This window comes from Opisthocomus hoazin, chromosome 6 (assembly GCF_030867145.1).
Source record: "Opisthocomus hoazin isolate bOpiHoa1 chromosome 6, bOpiHoa1.hap1, whole genome shotgun sequence".
Lineage (NCBI taxonomy): Eukaryota > Metazoa > Chordata > Aves > Opisthocomiformes > Opisthocomidae > Opisthocomus > Opisthocomus hoazin.
This window is the reverse complement of record NC_134419.1, coordinates 65,498,276-65,515,925: the sequence shown is the minus strand read 5'-3', so window position 1 is coordinate 65,515,925 and position 17,650 is coordinate 65,498,276. Positions and strand designations below refer to the sequence as shown.

The 17,650-nt window shown below is 45.4% G+C and overlaps 1 protein-coding gene across 2 annotated transcripts in view; it reads right to left on the bottom strand.

Annotated features, from left to right (window-relative positions):
- The window catches only part of SUFU (SUFU negative regulator of hedgehog signaling), a 100,617-nt gene that overhangs the window by 18,729 nt on the left and 64,238 nt on the right, over positions 1 to 17,650 (bottom strand). For both annotated transcript variants that reach the window (XM_075423626.1, XM_075423627.1), the window contains exons 8-10: positions 17,197 to 17,308; positions 6,267 to 6,401; positions 4,641 to 4,779 (exon numbers count right to left, since the gene is read on the bottom strand). In XM_075423626.1, the coding sequence (XP_075279741.1) occupies positions 4,641 to 4,779; positions 6,267 to 6,401; positions 17,197 to 17,308 (386 nt within the window). The remainder of the gene's footprint in view (positions 1 to 4,640; positions 4,780 to 6,266; positions 6,402 to 17,196; positions 17,309 to 17,650) is intronic.

The window sequence follows — 17,650 nt, the reverse complement described above, 5'->3', positions numbered from 1 at the left end:
TGGAAGTACCTAATCTTACTGTCCCTACCTCTCACAGCCTCTGACGTGCTCAGCCTCACATTTCCATAAGGCAGGGAAGCTCTCCTCTCTGTGCAGCAGATGGGGGAGGGAGGCTAAAAGAAGCTATGAGACCTAACAAAGTCAGAGAAAATCTGCAAGAGCAGGCAGCTGAACACGGGTACTCGACTCCCAGGCTGACCCCCTAGCCCAGAGAGACCTTTTCTCTCTCCTGACCTGCAAGAATGACTTCTAATCTCTTCCTGAGATTGTTTCTGGTGTTCATCTGTAGAGCTGGAATGCTTGGCGAGCACTGAATTAATCTTCACAGGATGACTGGAAGGAGGTTGCCCTGAGCAGACGTGGGAAAATGAGTGAAGAGAAACCTGAGTCTGAACATCCGCTTCTTGCGGGTACTCGTCCCAGGGACTTGCAGGTCCCTGTTTTCCAGCCCACTCAGCACTGCAGGGCAGAAGGGTACCCGCAGAGGAATTTCTCCCGGCCTTCTCCTGCCACTGGGAACACAGAGCAGACCTCAGGTCTCAAGCCAGCCATCCAGAAAACAAGGAACACAAACTCAGTTGCCACCCAACAACACTTTAGCTTAAGACTCTGGAATAGTATCGAGAAACAACAGAGCAGCAGAGGCAGGAACAGGATCCAGTTCTCCAGGGCAACACTTAACAGGCTTCACCATGAGGCGATCGTGATTTTTCTACAGTTACCTGCCTCATTCACTGCACACCTTCTAATTTTGACAAACAAACGAAGTGGAAGTCCTATAGGCGAGAGTCTACTTTAATCCACACTCCTGATTCATCCTCCAAACACGCTGCATCTTTGTGCACTCAATGAGGCAGGCATGTTTTGTAAAAAATATACACGATCTTTCAGCTAGATACCGTATCAAAAAACACAAGGCTAACAGGGGCAAGGCTAAAGTGCAGAGACTGCTGTTCAGATATTTCTTAAATTCTGTGTGCTTGATTTTGTAGTTAATGAGGACTCTAACTACAGGTTTGTTTTTACTGCACTGTATTGGCTCGTATGTCGGAGTCTGCAGCAATATCTGATGCGTAACATGTACGTTGCACATGATCAAAGACTCAAGTGTCATCTTCTTCCCTTACTAGAACAATGACTGCCTAAAGCAGCAGGAGCAGAAATTATCTAAAGGTAGTGTTAAACAAACCTCCTTCTCCCCTCTGGGGAGAGTAAGCAGTCCAGGTGAGCAAGGCAGGAGGGGAGAACAGTCTGCTTTGTGCTAGACGGGCAGAGAGCTCCACATAAAAGCAGAGGAGCTTTGCAGAAGCATGTCCTGACTCCCATCACTGGAGACTTAATGATGGTAATTCCCAAAGGATGATGCATGCTGACAGGCTTTGACACAAACTACCCCAGGATAATATTAATATGTATTAAAGGCTCAGGCAACTTTATTGGGACGGGCTTGATCAGTAACATATTTCAACAGAGTGTCTCTATCATCTGCCGGAACATAAGTAAGGGAGGGAGGGAGAACACACGCACAGCCTCACCTTGCTTTGGGTAGGTTTAGAGACAAACAAGGTTGATCTGTGATGAACTGCACACTTGGCACAGCTCAGATGTTGGAGCAAGAGCCTTGGACACTCCACAATGAATACAAATGTCACCGCGGGGCAGTTAATGTCAGAGCCTGTCTGCACAATCAGCATCCTTAACCCTCCAACATGGTGCCAGACACCTCCTGCACAGCTTTTCTCGGTGCACCTGGAACATCTACCCCTTGGAAAGGAGAGGAGAGGTGCTTTGGAGGCAGCGTGGGGGCTTTGCTGTCACAGCACTGGGGGAAGGGGGAGTGGAAGAAAGAACCACGGAAGCCTTTGATCGTGTGTAATGTTAATGCAAGTGTTACACATCAGAGACTTTGCCACGGTAACTAGCATATAAACAGGACTCTAGTGTTAACAAGGAGGACTTCTTGAATATGTTTGTACATTTCTGAGTCAAAGCAATTTCCCTATTCAACAATACATGACACAGTGGAAGAAGTTCAGAAATAAACCAGCCTGACATGCTTAGACCTTTAATAGAATTTAGCTTCTTAGAACTAATCAAATGTTACTTAAATGAAAAAAACAACATCCAAGTACTTGGGAAAGGTGCCAATTTGACAGTTCTGGAGAATGAAATAATCTAATCAACCCCAGAGCACGGGCAGCAGCAGGACAAGCTTCCCCTACTAACATGCCTCGAACGTGACCTGGAAAGACTGTTCACAGAGACAGGGCGTACATCTCTGTGGTCTAAGGACTCCTTGCCTTTTCTGCTGAGACTGCTAAAATGGCTCCCGCCAAGTACCAGCTGCGATGGTGATATGGACACCTGCCTGGTAGGAATGGCGTGAGACCTGCCAAACTCCTGTCATCTGCCAACCCTCCACTGGAGCCCAGAGACTCCCAGCTCATTCCTCAGCCTGGACAGCGGGGCCTGACAGACTGTGCAGCAGCTCTCCAGCCTGTCCCACCTTGGACACGCTCCACCCCAGCCCACGAGATGTAAACAGGAGGTACTGTGTTTAGTCTGCAGGTTTGGGCTTTCACTGTACCAAAGCTCAGGCTCAAGAAAAGTCGCTCTCTGGTTGCTGCAGAGTTGAGGCCAGAATTGTTCAGGCCCTTATTTCTCCCCTAAGACAGGGAAAAAAGTCCACAGGAGGAGATGCCTGCCATCTCTCTTCCTCTCCACGGTCCCACCATTTATCTGTCTTTGCAACAAGCCCCTGCATTGCAGTGATCTGCTTTTAGCTGCCAGCTCTCCCTGGAGCTCGTTGCTGTGCCTGGGGTCCCAAGCGAGGGAGGAGGAAAATCCTCTCTGGGCCTTGCTGTGAAAGCTTTGCGGCGTTTGCCAACTCGGCCAGCCCAGGCTCCAAGGGACTAAACCAAACACAGCTCGCCTCCGTGGAAATTTTATGCACCACAACTTCTTTTACTTCTGAAGGAAAGCCACATGAACCTCCCTCCTCCGCTCCCACCACAAGGGACTGCCGAGTGTGGATCAAGCCTCCCATTGCACACTAAGCCAAGAGCCTCAGACACTCCCACATGTGTGTCTCACAACCGGGTGCTCCTCCTCTTGTCCCAGGCTGCTTTTAGCCTCCCTTCCTCCCCCACCCCGTCTGTCCTCCTTCATTCTCATCACAGGATGCGGCAGGAGCCAGCAGCAGAGCCAGTCACATCAGACGAGAAGATCCAATAAGTTGCCCTTGTGTAGGAGACAAAAGAGGGAACTTCTCCCTACCCCTCAGAAGCCAACAATTCTCCATCTTTCCTTCCCACCTACTCCAAAAAACTTCCATTATTATCAGCAGGCATGGAAGCAAGCAGGTTCATAAGGGTTAATGGTAGTTACATGTCTGAATGGTGACCTAATTATTGCCATTCTTCACTGTTTAGAGGTTACCTGACTACTCTACACACCAATACATTTCAAGATGTGATGTAAATGCAAACAAACACTCTTATGTTTGGAGTTAACACAGTCACAAGATCCCGTGTATCATGTGTTGGCAAGCACAGGAACCAACAGCAAATGACCCACCCTTAAACCTGACCCTCTGCTGTTAATCATTACAGGAGCGTTGCACTTTCCATTCAGTACAATCAAAGCACGCAAGCTCTTTGAAAATCCCTACACGCAAGACAATTCTAGCCAAGATCAGCTCCTTTACAAGTTGTACAGATTTCAAGGTATGATGTCCTCCAGACGCATGAACATGGGTAGTGGAATGCCTCAAAAACAAGTCAGTGGAAGGTTAACTGCAACACTGCAATGCTAAAACAAACCCCTGCCTTCAAAACAGAAGAGGGGGCAGGAATGCCACAGTAACGGTGAAGGCAGAGACGCACTGCAGCATGTAGTCCCTCAGAGATAGGCTTTTCTGCATAAACACATTCCCCAAAGCTTTTTTATTTTCGCACTATGTTTGTAACCATGAAGAAATTCAAGGTTAGAATAGCACTACGCCATCATATCATTAGTGCATCACTGCTCTGTAGGGCCGACCTTAAACACCAAGCAGATGGGGAATTTCCAAGGAAAATCTGTTTTACAGAAAAAATCTGGGTGCAGAAAATGTGTGGGTGTTTCAAGCAACCACAAGCTTTTGTCAAAGAATCAATAGGAAAGAGCTAAAACTGAAGGAAGCAGTGCTCTCTGTGCTACTCTCCTATTAGGGATGACGTAAAATTGAGATTTTGGCTCTGTAGGATCACAGCCCCACAGCTTTCTAGCTCTTCCACCCTGGCTTCATTCTTGTGTAGGTCATTCCACTTTGCCTCCCCAAATTCCTTTCTGGAAGAAATCAAGAGTAAATACAGCCTTGTAAAGTGTTTGCTGACTCCAGGAAATGGACACTACTGTATTCACAGATGATTTTGGAACTTTCCAGCCACTGCTTATCAATGTGAGTTCCATTAACACAAATAGTAACAGTTTACCATTATTTTTTGCATCCATAATTACTGCAAATATTATGCCAGAGCTATGAGAGATCTTGCAGCAGAAAATGCATGTTTGTTACACTTTTAAATCACCCTTAGCAGAATCATTTTTAGGACACAGTAAAGGAGGAAGCGGGAGAAAAAGGAAGGAGGCTCTCTCACTTGTAACCAAGGTCCATGTGCTGCATAGGGGTGCTCTTCTGTAGCAAAGGCTCCTTCTACTCCTGTTGATACAAACGTGATTGCTGTATCCCCCGTAATACTTTTATATGTAAAGTGCCGTCCATGTAAGAGCCTTCCCCTGGGGAGTAAAACATATGTGTGTGAATTGAGAAGGTGTGAACAGCATTCAACAGAATAATAAAGATACATCACTATAGCTTCTGCCATTGGCATGGGAAACCATTCTGAAGGCAGCAGCTATTACTTCTTCAGGAATACATGAATGATTTGCTGCACAAAGCAGGTCGCAAGCCTCCTTCTGAGGCACGGAGCTCCCTCTCTGTTTACCTCCTTAATCTCAGGACCTTGTTACAGAACTAGAATACATCTAAATCCCACTGCATGCCTATCCCTGTGATGACGTGCTGATGTATGTAAAGGCAGCAGACTGCCAGTCTTCAGTAAGATGAAAAATGCAGAAGAGAATCCAGACTCCATATCATGTGGGAATGTGAAGATGCATTTCTAAGCAGGCTCATCGGTGGGGCCAAACTTCTGCACCATGACAATACCTAGTAATCCATTGCCCTGGTGCTTGACAAACATAATCTGTATTACTTAAGCAAATGCCTAGAAAATAAACATACATGACCACCTACAGCGTCACTTCCCTTTTTTCCATTCAGTGCTTTCTACAGGGAAAATCATGGCTCTGGTATTGAAGTTCACAGCACGCGTAGCATGCGTGCATGGCTTCCAACACGCAAGGGGGAAAATTTCATGTAAGATATATAGCACCTACCAGAGTCACAGCTGCTTGATGAGTTACTGCTGGTCAGCTGAGCTGTGGTAACTGACCAGGACAGACTCTTGGCACATTTGTGATGTAAAATAAAATATGTTTGTGTTAACTATCCTATTGGCTTCTCAAAAGGCACAGGCAAGTATGCACCTGCTGCTGATAACTCTGATACTACAGACACATAACTCATTAAGCTAAAGTAACTCAAGCACCTGCAATCGTTTGTATCTACCCCACAATTCACCTTTATGTTAAGGACTACAACATTTGCCACAGGTGTTTTTAAAAATAGCGCTGACTTAAATTGTGGAAAACTAGAAAAGTGGTACGGCCAGCCTGAACCTTCAAACGACAACGTGTAGAGTATACACGCAATGTTTTGTACCTTCAGTCATGTAAGTGACATGATTTGTTTAAAAAACACACTTGCATGCATAAACTGACTGCAAACAGGCTTTGCATAACCATTTGCGTCTGAGTCTGTAAGCCAGAATTAACAACGTAAGGGATTCCTTCAACAGAGTACATTAAGACACCCCTTCTTTATCACAGAGTTGCCAGCATTAGACTAATAAAAAAACCCCTATACTAACCCTGTCCTGTTTCAGCACTCAAAATACACTGGAGGACATAAAAAGAATGAGAAACAACCTTACCATGACGAACACACATGCAAAGAATCATCTGTTTCTAATGTGTTTTGGCAAAATATCTCAGCTCTGGCCTTTAAAGACCTATTGCATGCATGTCTGTATGGTGAAACAATGCCACAAGGCAAAAGCAGCATGTTAGCACAAGCTGAGGAGGACGACGGCTTCACTCACCTTAGACAGAGAGGAATGAGTGCTCCGGACTCCTGGTTAAATTTCAGGTGTACGCTCTCCAGCTGTCTCGTGCGGATTAGCTCATGAGGAATGAGAGCTGCCGAGCTCTCGCTTTCTAAACTGTCCTTACGGCTTCTAAGAGAAGAGACAAAATGCACATATTGAGGATCCCAGTGCTGTGTGCTATTTCTGCCGTGTTTCAGAGTGATTGTGCGAATATCGAAGGACACAGGAGCAAACTGTTATGAAGACACATCTAAGTTTCCATCACCCCTACAGAGACACAGCCTCTGTCAGACTACCAGTCCCAGCATGCAGCTTTTCACCGTGACTTGATGACTTGGGATATGAATCGGTGCACACACATGGTGCATCCCTTCCCAGCATACAAGAAATAAAATTTCCGGAAAGAACTGGAGCAAAACTACACTCTTCAAAACCCCAAACCACTATAAAATGGCTTGAAAGAATTACCAGGTGTGCTCTCCCTCCTGCTTTTGCCTTATCTTAAGGACTTTTTAGGCAGTGGCCTGCAGTCCCTTGTGCCCTTGCTCAAGTACCTTTGAGCTCTGAGGCATTCCTACAATTGTCTCCAAATAATTTCTTTGCACGGTTCAACCAAAAGGTTTTGAGAACCCTCCACTTCCACCAGCATCAAGTGCAGCAGCCAAAAGATGGACTCTACATATGACAAGCAGGACGTCCGCAGATTGTTTTCCCTTGTAAGCGGGGCTGCTTTAAGACAATGCAGCTTTGTTTTCTTGTTCATTCATCTCTGCAACACCAGCATACTGTAAAGCTATGACTAAAGGTTATGTTATTACATGATGAGGAACTTTGCCAGACAGACTCCTCCAGATAACCAAACCGGTATACCTCAAAATACTTGACTATAAACACTTTATATGTTCAAAGAGCATCAGCATGATCCCTTACTTGATAGTCCAGAACAAAGAATGAAGGATGGGGGGGTTATGATTATTTGTGGATGGCATGGACTGATTTGATGTGTCTGATATGTGATTTACATTTCTGTCACCTGGTGTTCCACATGAACTTAACAGAGGTAAGACTTTGTTAAGATAGTTTTTACAGTACAGAATCACCAGAGGAGGACAGGGAACTGAAAGATGCCACATTGCAATGTGGTTCCATTGTGCCGGACAGACCAAAGACAAACAAGGCTATCAGGCTGTGGCTTCATTTGGGAACACTGTTAAAACAAGCCTGGATCCTCCCTGCACCCAAGTGGAGCCACCTTTAACATCCATCTGGAAATGACTGTAAAGAAACAGCCTGACCCTCATGAGCTGACTTAGATCACAGCTCTACTTGATTTTACATTTGGGTGCTGTCCCAAAATTACTCCCATCCACCCCACACATAGTAATACAGTTCAGTGTGGCTTCCAAAGCAGATCAGCCTATTGCTTCTGCCAGGTCACCTAGTCCCAGGTGAGCCTTTCATCCAAGCTGCTGAGCTGCCCACTCTGAAAGGAGCATACAAGCTAAACTCTGGTATCTCACAGTGCCTTCCTGCTGCAAATACCTTGCATGGCCCGGAAAGAGACATACAGGAAAAAAACTCACAGCAGCTCAGCTCCCTGCAAGATAAAAACTTTAAAACAGGTCTCATGTTCTGCCTTAGCAACACACAAAAGCAATAATGGATCCAGCAAGGACACAGTAGGTCAGGATACAGCTTATGCACAGGGTGGGCTGATGGACTGACAGCCGAGTGTAAGTCTGGTGAGTTAACCCTGAAGCAAAGACACAACATGCTTTGTAGTCTATAGGTGGCACTTAAAGCTGTATTTAATCTACTTCAGCAAACATTTTACAGCTCTTTGTAGGTGGGGTCTTCAAAGAGTGGAGTGGGGCAGCATTTTGCAGGCTGATTACCTGAGAAGGGCAGTTTACAGTTGATTAATGATCAGTTGACCTTAAGCTAAGCTTTGCCTCAACTTCCTTATCAGATCTTATATACACAGTGAGCTGTGGGAAAGTCAGCCTGTGGTCTACCGCTTCCAATCATTCATTTATCAATCCCTACCAAAAGGGTCAGCCATTAGCAACGCATGATTTTCAAGCAGGCCATAAGCTTGTACTAGTTAAATGCAGTTACAGAGTCCACGCACCCTGGAGCGGATCAGGAGTTTTACAGCAATGCTACTGCTACAGACAAGAGACCGTGCCCTTCTCAGCTGGACTGCCTAAGCGCGCCTGGCACGTCGCGTAACACAGCCTACCAGGCAATCGCTGCTGTAGCTTCATGCTTGGGAAGGACAGACAGCCGCAGGCCAGTTCCCCATAGCCCTGGACTCCAAAGCCCCCGAGCTGAAGGTGGTTTTTTGGGTTTCCAGCATGCTAGCCAGTACAGCTGCTAGCACAACGGCGCCGCGCTCCTGAGGGGAAACAGCCTCCGGTTGTTAATGCAATAATAGGAATGACGACAATATTCTGAAGGCAAGGGGCAAAGCTTTCTAAGTCTTATTAAAACCAGCAAATGCTGTTTGTCATTACATGCTCAAGAGAAGATGTTGACTAATATATAACTATCAAACGGAACTGTCAGGACTTCAAGGCTGTCAATAATTAGGACTTCACATTAATAAGTAACCAGCCTTTCTGCCAAAAAGATGAAGGAGTGAAGCAAAATGGTAGTTAATAGTTTGAATTACATGAAATTATTAATCCTTTCCACAAAACTTTTCCAAAATAGTCACGGTCTCTGTGTTTCTAGTTTCACTTTAGTGGAGCCCACACAATTTCAGCTATTTAAAGTTAAGGGCAAAACTCCAATAGCAGAAACCAAATAACCTTCTGTCTAAGCTACACCTTTTCTAAACCAGAGCTTTGCGCGCATGGGCACTTCTGGACATGTTGTGGACTGCGCGTAACACATCAAGAGGCCACAGTGCCATCACGTTCAGATTCTGGAACATGTCGCATGACACAGGGACTTGGCAAGACCCATTAAAATTCTCCCTTTGGGAATGGAAATCCTTGTGCTGACCCTTCCAAAGGGTGATGGCCCAGAGGAAGGGCCAGCAGGACTTCTAAGCTGTTATTATTGAAAAGTTCATGTCATAACACACATTGCCATCCACAGCTTGTAGTTTTCAACCTCAGAAGAAAACGTAGAAAAAGTCTGCTTTCTAACACTAACATCCCTGGTTTTATGACTGTCAGTTACCCGTAAGCCTTTGCTTCCTCCACCCCATCACCAAATAAATCAGCGGCAAAAGCCAGTGGAGTTTTATTTGTTATGACTAAGATCTAGCTGACTATCACGTAAAATGTTGCAAACTTTGTCTATTCCAGATTTAATACTTCATCCAACCCACACAAAAAAATTCATGTTTCTCAGTGTCCAGAAAAAACAAGTCTGCAAAAGCCAGGGCTGCTGCATTAGGAAAGGCAGTGGATTGAAATGGAAGCAGCATGCCGGAAATGCCCCAGTTTAAGGACTGCACATCTCGTGTTTTGTGAAACTGGAGGGGAGCTGGAGGAGATTAAAGCGCACTTCCCTCTGATTGGGAGCTTGTGGGAGGTGTAAACGTGGGCAGTTGTCAGATTAATTCTTTAGATGATTACATTCTTTTTGTTTCTTTAAAGCTGTTTGTAGTTGGGTTTGATGTCTCCTGTTCTGGGCAAGTGTATTGCTGCAGTTACCAAGGTGACTTTAGCTGACTTTCAACTATTTTTTCCAGCTTCAGTTTCTACCAGTAGTCTGCTTCTGGGGGGGAGGAGAGAGGGAGGAAATGATGTTTGTTTGTTTTTTTCATTTTTAAATCTCATGAACGCTGATTAACAGTCCATGAACTTAACCAAAGCCATTTCCTTTTTTTTTTTTTTTTCCCTTGAGAGAAAGGGGCGGTCAAACCGTTGCAAAGGTGTCCAGTGTGGCCTGCAGCTTCCCCAGACCTCTGCCAACGGGGAGAAAGGGCCCGAGGAGACTACATGTCCCAGCGTGCTGTGCTCCTTCTTGATGTGAGCGGCCACACGCTGGAACCTGTACCCTCCCAGGGGCCCTCTCTTTGTATGAAAGACGAGGGTGGCTGCAACCTGCTTAATTATATGCCAATTAGCAGCAGCCCCTGGGGATCCTGGAAAATCGCCAATGCAATTACTGGGTTGCATGAAGTTTGGATGTCCCCTCCTTATAAGTCATGTTTATAGAAACCTCTTCTCAAGCAACCCCACTGGCAGTTATTTTATGGGATTCAAGAATAACCAGGTTGATCAGATTAAGAAAGGTTTATTTATTCTTCCATTTGCATTTTGCTTTATGATCAGCGCGCTTGATCTCATGGATCTGTCACGGAAGGAGCTCTCCGTTCCCTTCCAAGCTCTATTGCTGACATGGAGCATAATTTTACTGCATTTCCAAGTTACCCTGCCAGATACCAAAATCACAAAGGATGCGCTGCTGGAAGCTGGCCATGGCACGGGCTCTCTGTAGGAGTGGGTGCCCACTGTACCACTAACCTGAGTTACAGTCACTGGTCCTTGCTTCCTTGGTAGAAAACCCAGCACCATGAGTCAGCAAATGCAAACCCTTAGCGCAAGCTTATGGAGTTGGGAGAGCAAGGTTGGACCACTTTTTTTTTTCTCCTTTGTTCCCTTCCCAGCATGGCTATTTCAAACCTCCTCACTCCCCAGTGAAGATTTGGCCAAAGATCACTTAAATGCCAGCAATCTTCCAGTGTCTTTCCCACAGTTCTCCCCGAAAGGGCAAACCAGCAGTTGTGGGAAAGAGCCCTAAGCACCTTGGCACACAGAGTTACGGACACGTCACAGGCACACAGAGGCAAGCGCAGAAATGGAGAGGACACGATTACACAGCTCCTGCTGTGGTCACACTGAGACAAGGCTAGTTTGAGCACTCAGACCTGGGTGCTCATCATCCTGGTTAAACCGGACGGTGAAGATGTTCTGTGTGCACTTCCTGGCACGAAGGGCTCCAAGGACAATGCCAGTAACAACAATCTTCTTGCCACTCGCATATCCCTTTGGAAAGCAGTGTAGTAACTACTGTCAGTGCTTGCAGGGGCCAGGCTGTTCCAGACCTGGAGCTGAACTGGGATTGAGACAGTGTCACTGGCACCCTGCGGACTCATGGGCAAAGTCAAACAACTCTTTTTATGCTTCAGGTTCCCTGTCTGTAAAACTGAGACATTTTTCCATGTAGGGGTGTTGCAAGGATTAAGTAAATGTTTGCAAAGCACTTTTAAATTCTTAGATGGGGAAAGCTATGTAGAGGTGCAAATTATTAGCATGGTGACTGCTCCGCGCTTCTCCTGACACTGGTTTTCCAGACATTTGCTTTTCTAGTTTGCAGGCTTGTCACCCAGCACTCAGCCTCATGCTGAGAGACACTCCCTAAAGTTATGTTGCCTCCCCCCATTCAGCATTCCTTACTCAAGCAAGACACCACTGAACAGCGTCTCGATGAGACAGCATGCCTAAATAAGCAGGACTGGATTGGAAACTTACTGCTTAGTGCCTGCAGAATCAGAAAGTCTAGCCAGAACTAGACAGTTTCAGAGAACGCTGAAACGCTCCCCTTCATGTAAAAGTTTGCCTCCAAGAACTGAAGACAGGAAATCAGCTACACAGACAAAGCTCCCCTCCGCCCAAGTAAAGCAGCGATCAAAACCCAGCACAACCGGGAGAAGCAAAGTACAGACGCGCCTTGAAGCAAATCCTACATCTTGATATTACCGTCAGAGCTTCCTCATAAACGCTGCTCAGATGGACCTTGTTAATGTGCATTAACCCAGTGCTACTCACTGAAAGGAGAAATCAACATGCCGTATTTACCAAGCCAGAGGAACGACACGGGCAGCGGACTCCAGTCCTGCAAGTGGTGCCACTGGTACTCACGCACTCCAAACCGGGCACATTGTGTGACAGTCTGGGGTTCTTCTGGAACAACACAACTCCGCCCTCTTCCCCCAAGGGAAAGGCAACAACCCGAGATGCTCAGGGTGCCATGCACCAGAAGGTCGCAGCCAGGACGGCCCTGCCAGCCCCACCTGCCGGAGGGCTGTTCCTGCTCTGTTTGCTAGGAACCTGCCTTCATTTCCCTGCACAGCTGGAAACCATTCAGGGCTGGATGGAATCAGCACACAGGGCACAGAGGTCCCATACATTCAGGTTTCCCTAGACTCCACCTGTCTTTCTGCCTGGGAATTGAATGCAGATGGGATTTGAGGTCTCTGGGGCATCCGTTGTAGGTCCCCAGACAAATGACCACTGTGCGTGAAGGGACCAGTGCATGCACAGTTATCTGGGAAATCCCACACAGAAATACAGGAGTCAGGCCTGTTGAACCACACCACTTTATCCTTCTTGAGAAGAGGGAGAGCGATGAACAGTTGAGAGGCGCTGGAAAAGCTTTGTGTTTTGTCAAAGTAACACAGCCTTGGGAGACCATTTTCCACCACTCAAGCCTCACCTTCAGACACTGGGGACGGGCATGGGCATTACTTGAATCCCGGCACAATGAAATGTAGCAATTATTGATAATTTTAGGCTCAACATGTGCAGTAATGCAGTGTGATAGCTCCAGGCTTCTACTCCATGCCTCAGCTGACAGGAGCAGTAGAAGCGTCTGAGTCATCCAAGGGACAGAAAAACATTACTTTCAGCAAAGCTGCGTGGTCAAGGGGACCCCTGAGGAGTGGAAAAGGTCTCCCCTATCCCAACTCCGGCTCTCACTGCAACTATGGCAAATTAACTCCTCTGTCCTCATTTGTAAAATGGTGATACTACTCACCTACCTCACAGCAGTACACAGAGCTAATTGCCAGGGACAATTAGAGACTTGGCCCCAGAACTTACTACATCCAGAAATTAGACAGCAAATGAAGCAAGACTCCACAAGTGTCACTGATCTTTGACATCTGGAGCTTCCAGCCCACGCCTCAAGTGTCACTGATCCTTGACATCTGGAGCTCCCAGCCCACTGAGGTCTTAACAGCAGCAGTGTTTAGTCTGACATCTAAATGTTCCTCATGGGTAAAAGCTTGCCGTACACAACGAGAGTGCATCTGCACAGTTCAGGAGACCGGGAGCCTTGCCCTTCTGTCTGTCTGAACAGCACCTACCAAGCTGATGGGTCCAAAGAAACAAATAACACACCACTGTAAAGTACATTTGTATTCATACACGCCTCATTTTCCAAGCAGTAATCAAGAGTATTCTGTTACCTATGGTCGAAATGATTAGTCATGTTTCCAAAGATTAATTTACATGTTCTTTTGTTTAATGCGTACGAACCAATTTAATGGCTGCTTATGAACTGAGCTAACAGTCATTTTGAGAAACAGATGTCCGATGCAGTTTTAAGCATCAAGAGTGCTTTTATTCATGTCCTTAGGAGAAAAAGGGCTACACAGTCTACAGTAATAACACTTATGAATCAAAGTACTACAGCTGCCCAACACGGTTTTGACAGAAATCAGCTTTTTCTCAAAGCAACTTTTCTTTTTAGGACTCGGGACAGTGAACAACTGGTAATATGCATGCTTACCATGTAACTATGTGCTTTGCTGGAGCCAGAACACTGAATCAAGTCCTATCTGCAACCAAACAATGTGAGGTTTTTGCATAAGCACTGAAAACTGTAACTACACAAAGACAGGGAAATCTGTATGGAATCTGGATCCTCCACATTTTATACAAATAAATACTTGAAACTTTGAGTGTTTCTGATACTATTTTATGATGCTGAATGCAGAACAGGTTGTCTGCTTTAAATCCTGATAGATTATTGCGTGTGGGTGGTAGGGTTAGGATAAAAGAAAGGCAAGAAAGCTACTAGGAAAGCAGTTGGTGGCTGCAAATCTATGATAAATAAACAGCACATTCCTCTTCTGCACGAAGCTATTAGACTCTGTGTCAGACTTTAACATCCTACTGTCAGCTGGGTGCAAATTTGACAGCCTGGGCTTCTGCAGTGCTCCCTATGGAAAGTAGATTTGGACCACTTTTCCATGCCCCAACAGAGCGTTTCTGTCAAGTTCCCAAGGCACCAGTTATTCACAGGACCCTTGCAACGAACCAAGGGTTTGACATTTTATGGTCTGGTGTGTACAGTGCAGGATATGATTACATACAAGCCTGCTTCCCATCAGCCAGCACCTCGTAATCGTTAACATATTTATCCTCGTGGTGCCTCAAGAAGATGACATTGTTATTAGTCCCATTTTATAGATTCAGAACTGAAGCTCAATAGCTAAATGACTTGCCTTTGATTACACAAGATTTACAGTGAAGGACAGAAAGGAGTCCCAGCCCTACCAGGCTCAAGCAAGGATCGCACCAGAAGGACCAGATCTATGTGCAGAGATGTCCTTCATCTCAGGTGCTTGTAAGCCTTACGAAATTACTGTATCGGCACTCGGTTTTGTGCCTTTCATGTCTCAGCCTTTGCCACTGCAGGTACCTGTAGGGAACGTGGATGTGGATATATTACTAACATGCAAAAGCTGAACTCCTAAGTTATCCCTCTGCAGCAGCTGGAGACGAGAGTCTCTAGATCATGCTCATGTACTTGATAGTATGTTGAGCAACTTTGCTCAAATGCGTAAGACAGGCTGAGACAGTGTATTAAGAAAGGCTGAGACCTACTAAGACCTTCCTCTTCCACTTCATCTGTACCACACTGCACTGGAAAATATGTTGACTGGTAAGTCTCAGCCACAGTAAGGGTAATCCCATCAGGTCTCATTTAAGTGCCAGTTAGTTAGAGGTTGACAGTTAACACTGCTTTCCAGCACAAACCACCCCTCTCTCACCACGGTCAATGCATTGAACAAGTCCCATCGTATCTGCTACATGAATTGGAGAAGAGAAGCCACTGCGCAAGTAGAAAAAGACCTTTTCCAAACTCCTCTCCAAGTAGCGGTAAGATGGAGGAAGAAAGTATTAGGACTCACTGCTGTTTTAAGTTGAGGAGATCCCCTCTATCCCTCTGATATCACCAGAATAACCGCTGGCAAGACACGCAGCTGATAGCAATTCAGTTAAGGAAAGAGAGCTATTATAGAGAAACAGGCTAGCGATCAGTTTCCACAGTGGTAACCATAGACCTCAAAAAAATGTATTGATCTTCTAGGAGGCAAACGCTGGGAACCAGCCATTCCTACCACTCAGGCTTCAGGTAGGGTGAGTGCGCAGCTGCTACAGGTAAGAGAGATTTGCAACAAAGAGCACTGTCAGGGATACAAGGCTCTGAATTTGACTTGCCGTCCTCTCTGTCTCAGAACAGTTAAAAACCCAGGCAAATTTTTGTGTGCTTCATCTTAGACCTCTGCTAACCTTTTGTCACTCTGTCTTGAGCATATCTCTGTTTATCTTCCCCTGAATAACATAAAGCTTTCTTATCTAAGCAACAACTGCCTCCTAGCATTAAGGTTTACCCATCAGCTGCCTCCCTGACCTGGTGTGCACCCCAAATTTTTCTGGTTGTCCTCAACCACTGTGAACTCAGAGCTTTTACTGGGCATGCAGATTCATGCAGGAACCCAGCATCTGTGAGAAATCCTGCTCAATGATTTTGAGCCTTCCAAGGCTGGGTGTGGTTTGTGCAAATCAGATGGTACAATTTTATTTTTTCAACGGGACCAACCAATGGTCCAGTGAGACCAGCCTTCAGGCAGGGAAGTACTACTCAAACTCTGAGTCAGGTCAGAATTTGGCTCCATATAATTACAATATAGCAAAAGTAAGATTATTCCTAAAGCAATAATAAAGCTACTTGAGATTTTTTTTAGAAGCATCAATATCTCATATTACTTCTTAGTACACAGCACCAGCATTTGACACAACACTTCCCCCAAAGGATTGGGCAACTCAGAAGCATTCATACGTTAGGCAAATCAGAAGTCACCCACAAAACGGAACAAGAAAGGACATCATGGTCCTAACCAAGTATGAGGAACATTCTTCTCATGAACTGCTTGAATCAAGAAAGAAACAGGAATTGAAACAGAGCAGGATGCTGTTCCTGCCTGGCACTACAGGAAAGAGCCGATTTCATGATGATTTTTACTCTGGGAACAAGAAAGCACAAGTGTTCATCGGAGACCAGGAAACCAAAGGAAATACCAAGATGAAGAGTGCAGCAAAGATGCATACCTTTCTGTATCATTTATATGAAAACATTAAAATGGGTGGGAAGACATTTAACTAGCAACTGAAATAAACCTAACAGGGGCAGGGAAGAAACCCAAAGAGATGGAAGTGCAGATAACGCAGATGGCTTGAAACCATAGGTAATTTTCTATAGATTCACTGAAGTCAAAAGTTACAAATGAGGGCAGATCTACAGGCCCACCTAGTCCCTCTTAAATCACCTGTTAGTCTGCAGACTATTAGAGACCAGCATAGTATTGGCATGTAATTACTGCCAGCACCTGACTGCTTAAGCAAGGCAAGATCAAAGTCACTCAAAAAAAAGAAAAAAAAAAAAGAAAATCAACGTTTTAACCAAAAGGTTTGTAATTACACACTTGAAAACAAAAAGCTCAGGCAAAAATATCAGCAAACACTCATCTAATGCCACCTAGCTCTTTGGATATCACAGCACTGTTCACTACAGCACATTTTATAGGGCTCAGTCCAGTCTGATTTCAAACACTGTACACTGTGAACAGCAGGTACTGCAGAACAGAGTCAGAGCCACTCTGCATTAGCAAGATTTGTACAAAACCCCTCTCAAAATCTGCCCTCCCAAGTACTAGCCCATTAACCCAACCCGAACAACTCTTCTCCCTCTATCGTTGCACTTTGCAAGTACTTGCTGCTAGCTTTCCTCTCCCCTTGCCAAGTCTTTTCCCACCCAGCTTTAACTTTGTTTTCCATGCTGAGCTCTTTAGCCTCCATCCTCCCACCATCAGAGTGCGCAGGGCGAAACTTACGGTGCTCGGTCGTGGTTCAACCCATTCTGTCTTTGTGCATTTATTGGAGGTAGAACAGGTTTGCTGTTGATCTCAAGCCCTCTCCGCAAAGTCTCCCTGATTTGCTCTGTATCTGCAAAGAGAATTTTTTAACATGATTTAGCGTCCCCAGAAACATCACAGAGGCAAAGAGATATCAGCTTTTTTTTTCTTAAAGGCTTGTTTCTATGATGTGTTTCACCTAAACTCTTCCCTTTCAGAAAGAAATGAAGAGATGCTAAGGGAGAATACTTAACAGCTCTTCCCGCACCTTAGGAGTTATTTCACTTTTTATAAAGTCAGCTTGAATTCTCTTGGTTTGGGCTGCGATGTTATGTCAGGCAAGGAGAGCTGGAACTTTTGGTACTAAGCCCTCCTGATGAGGAAATTCTGAGTAGTTTTGAATCTTTTCATAAATGAGGTGTCTGCTACTTCT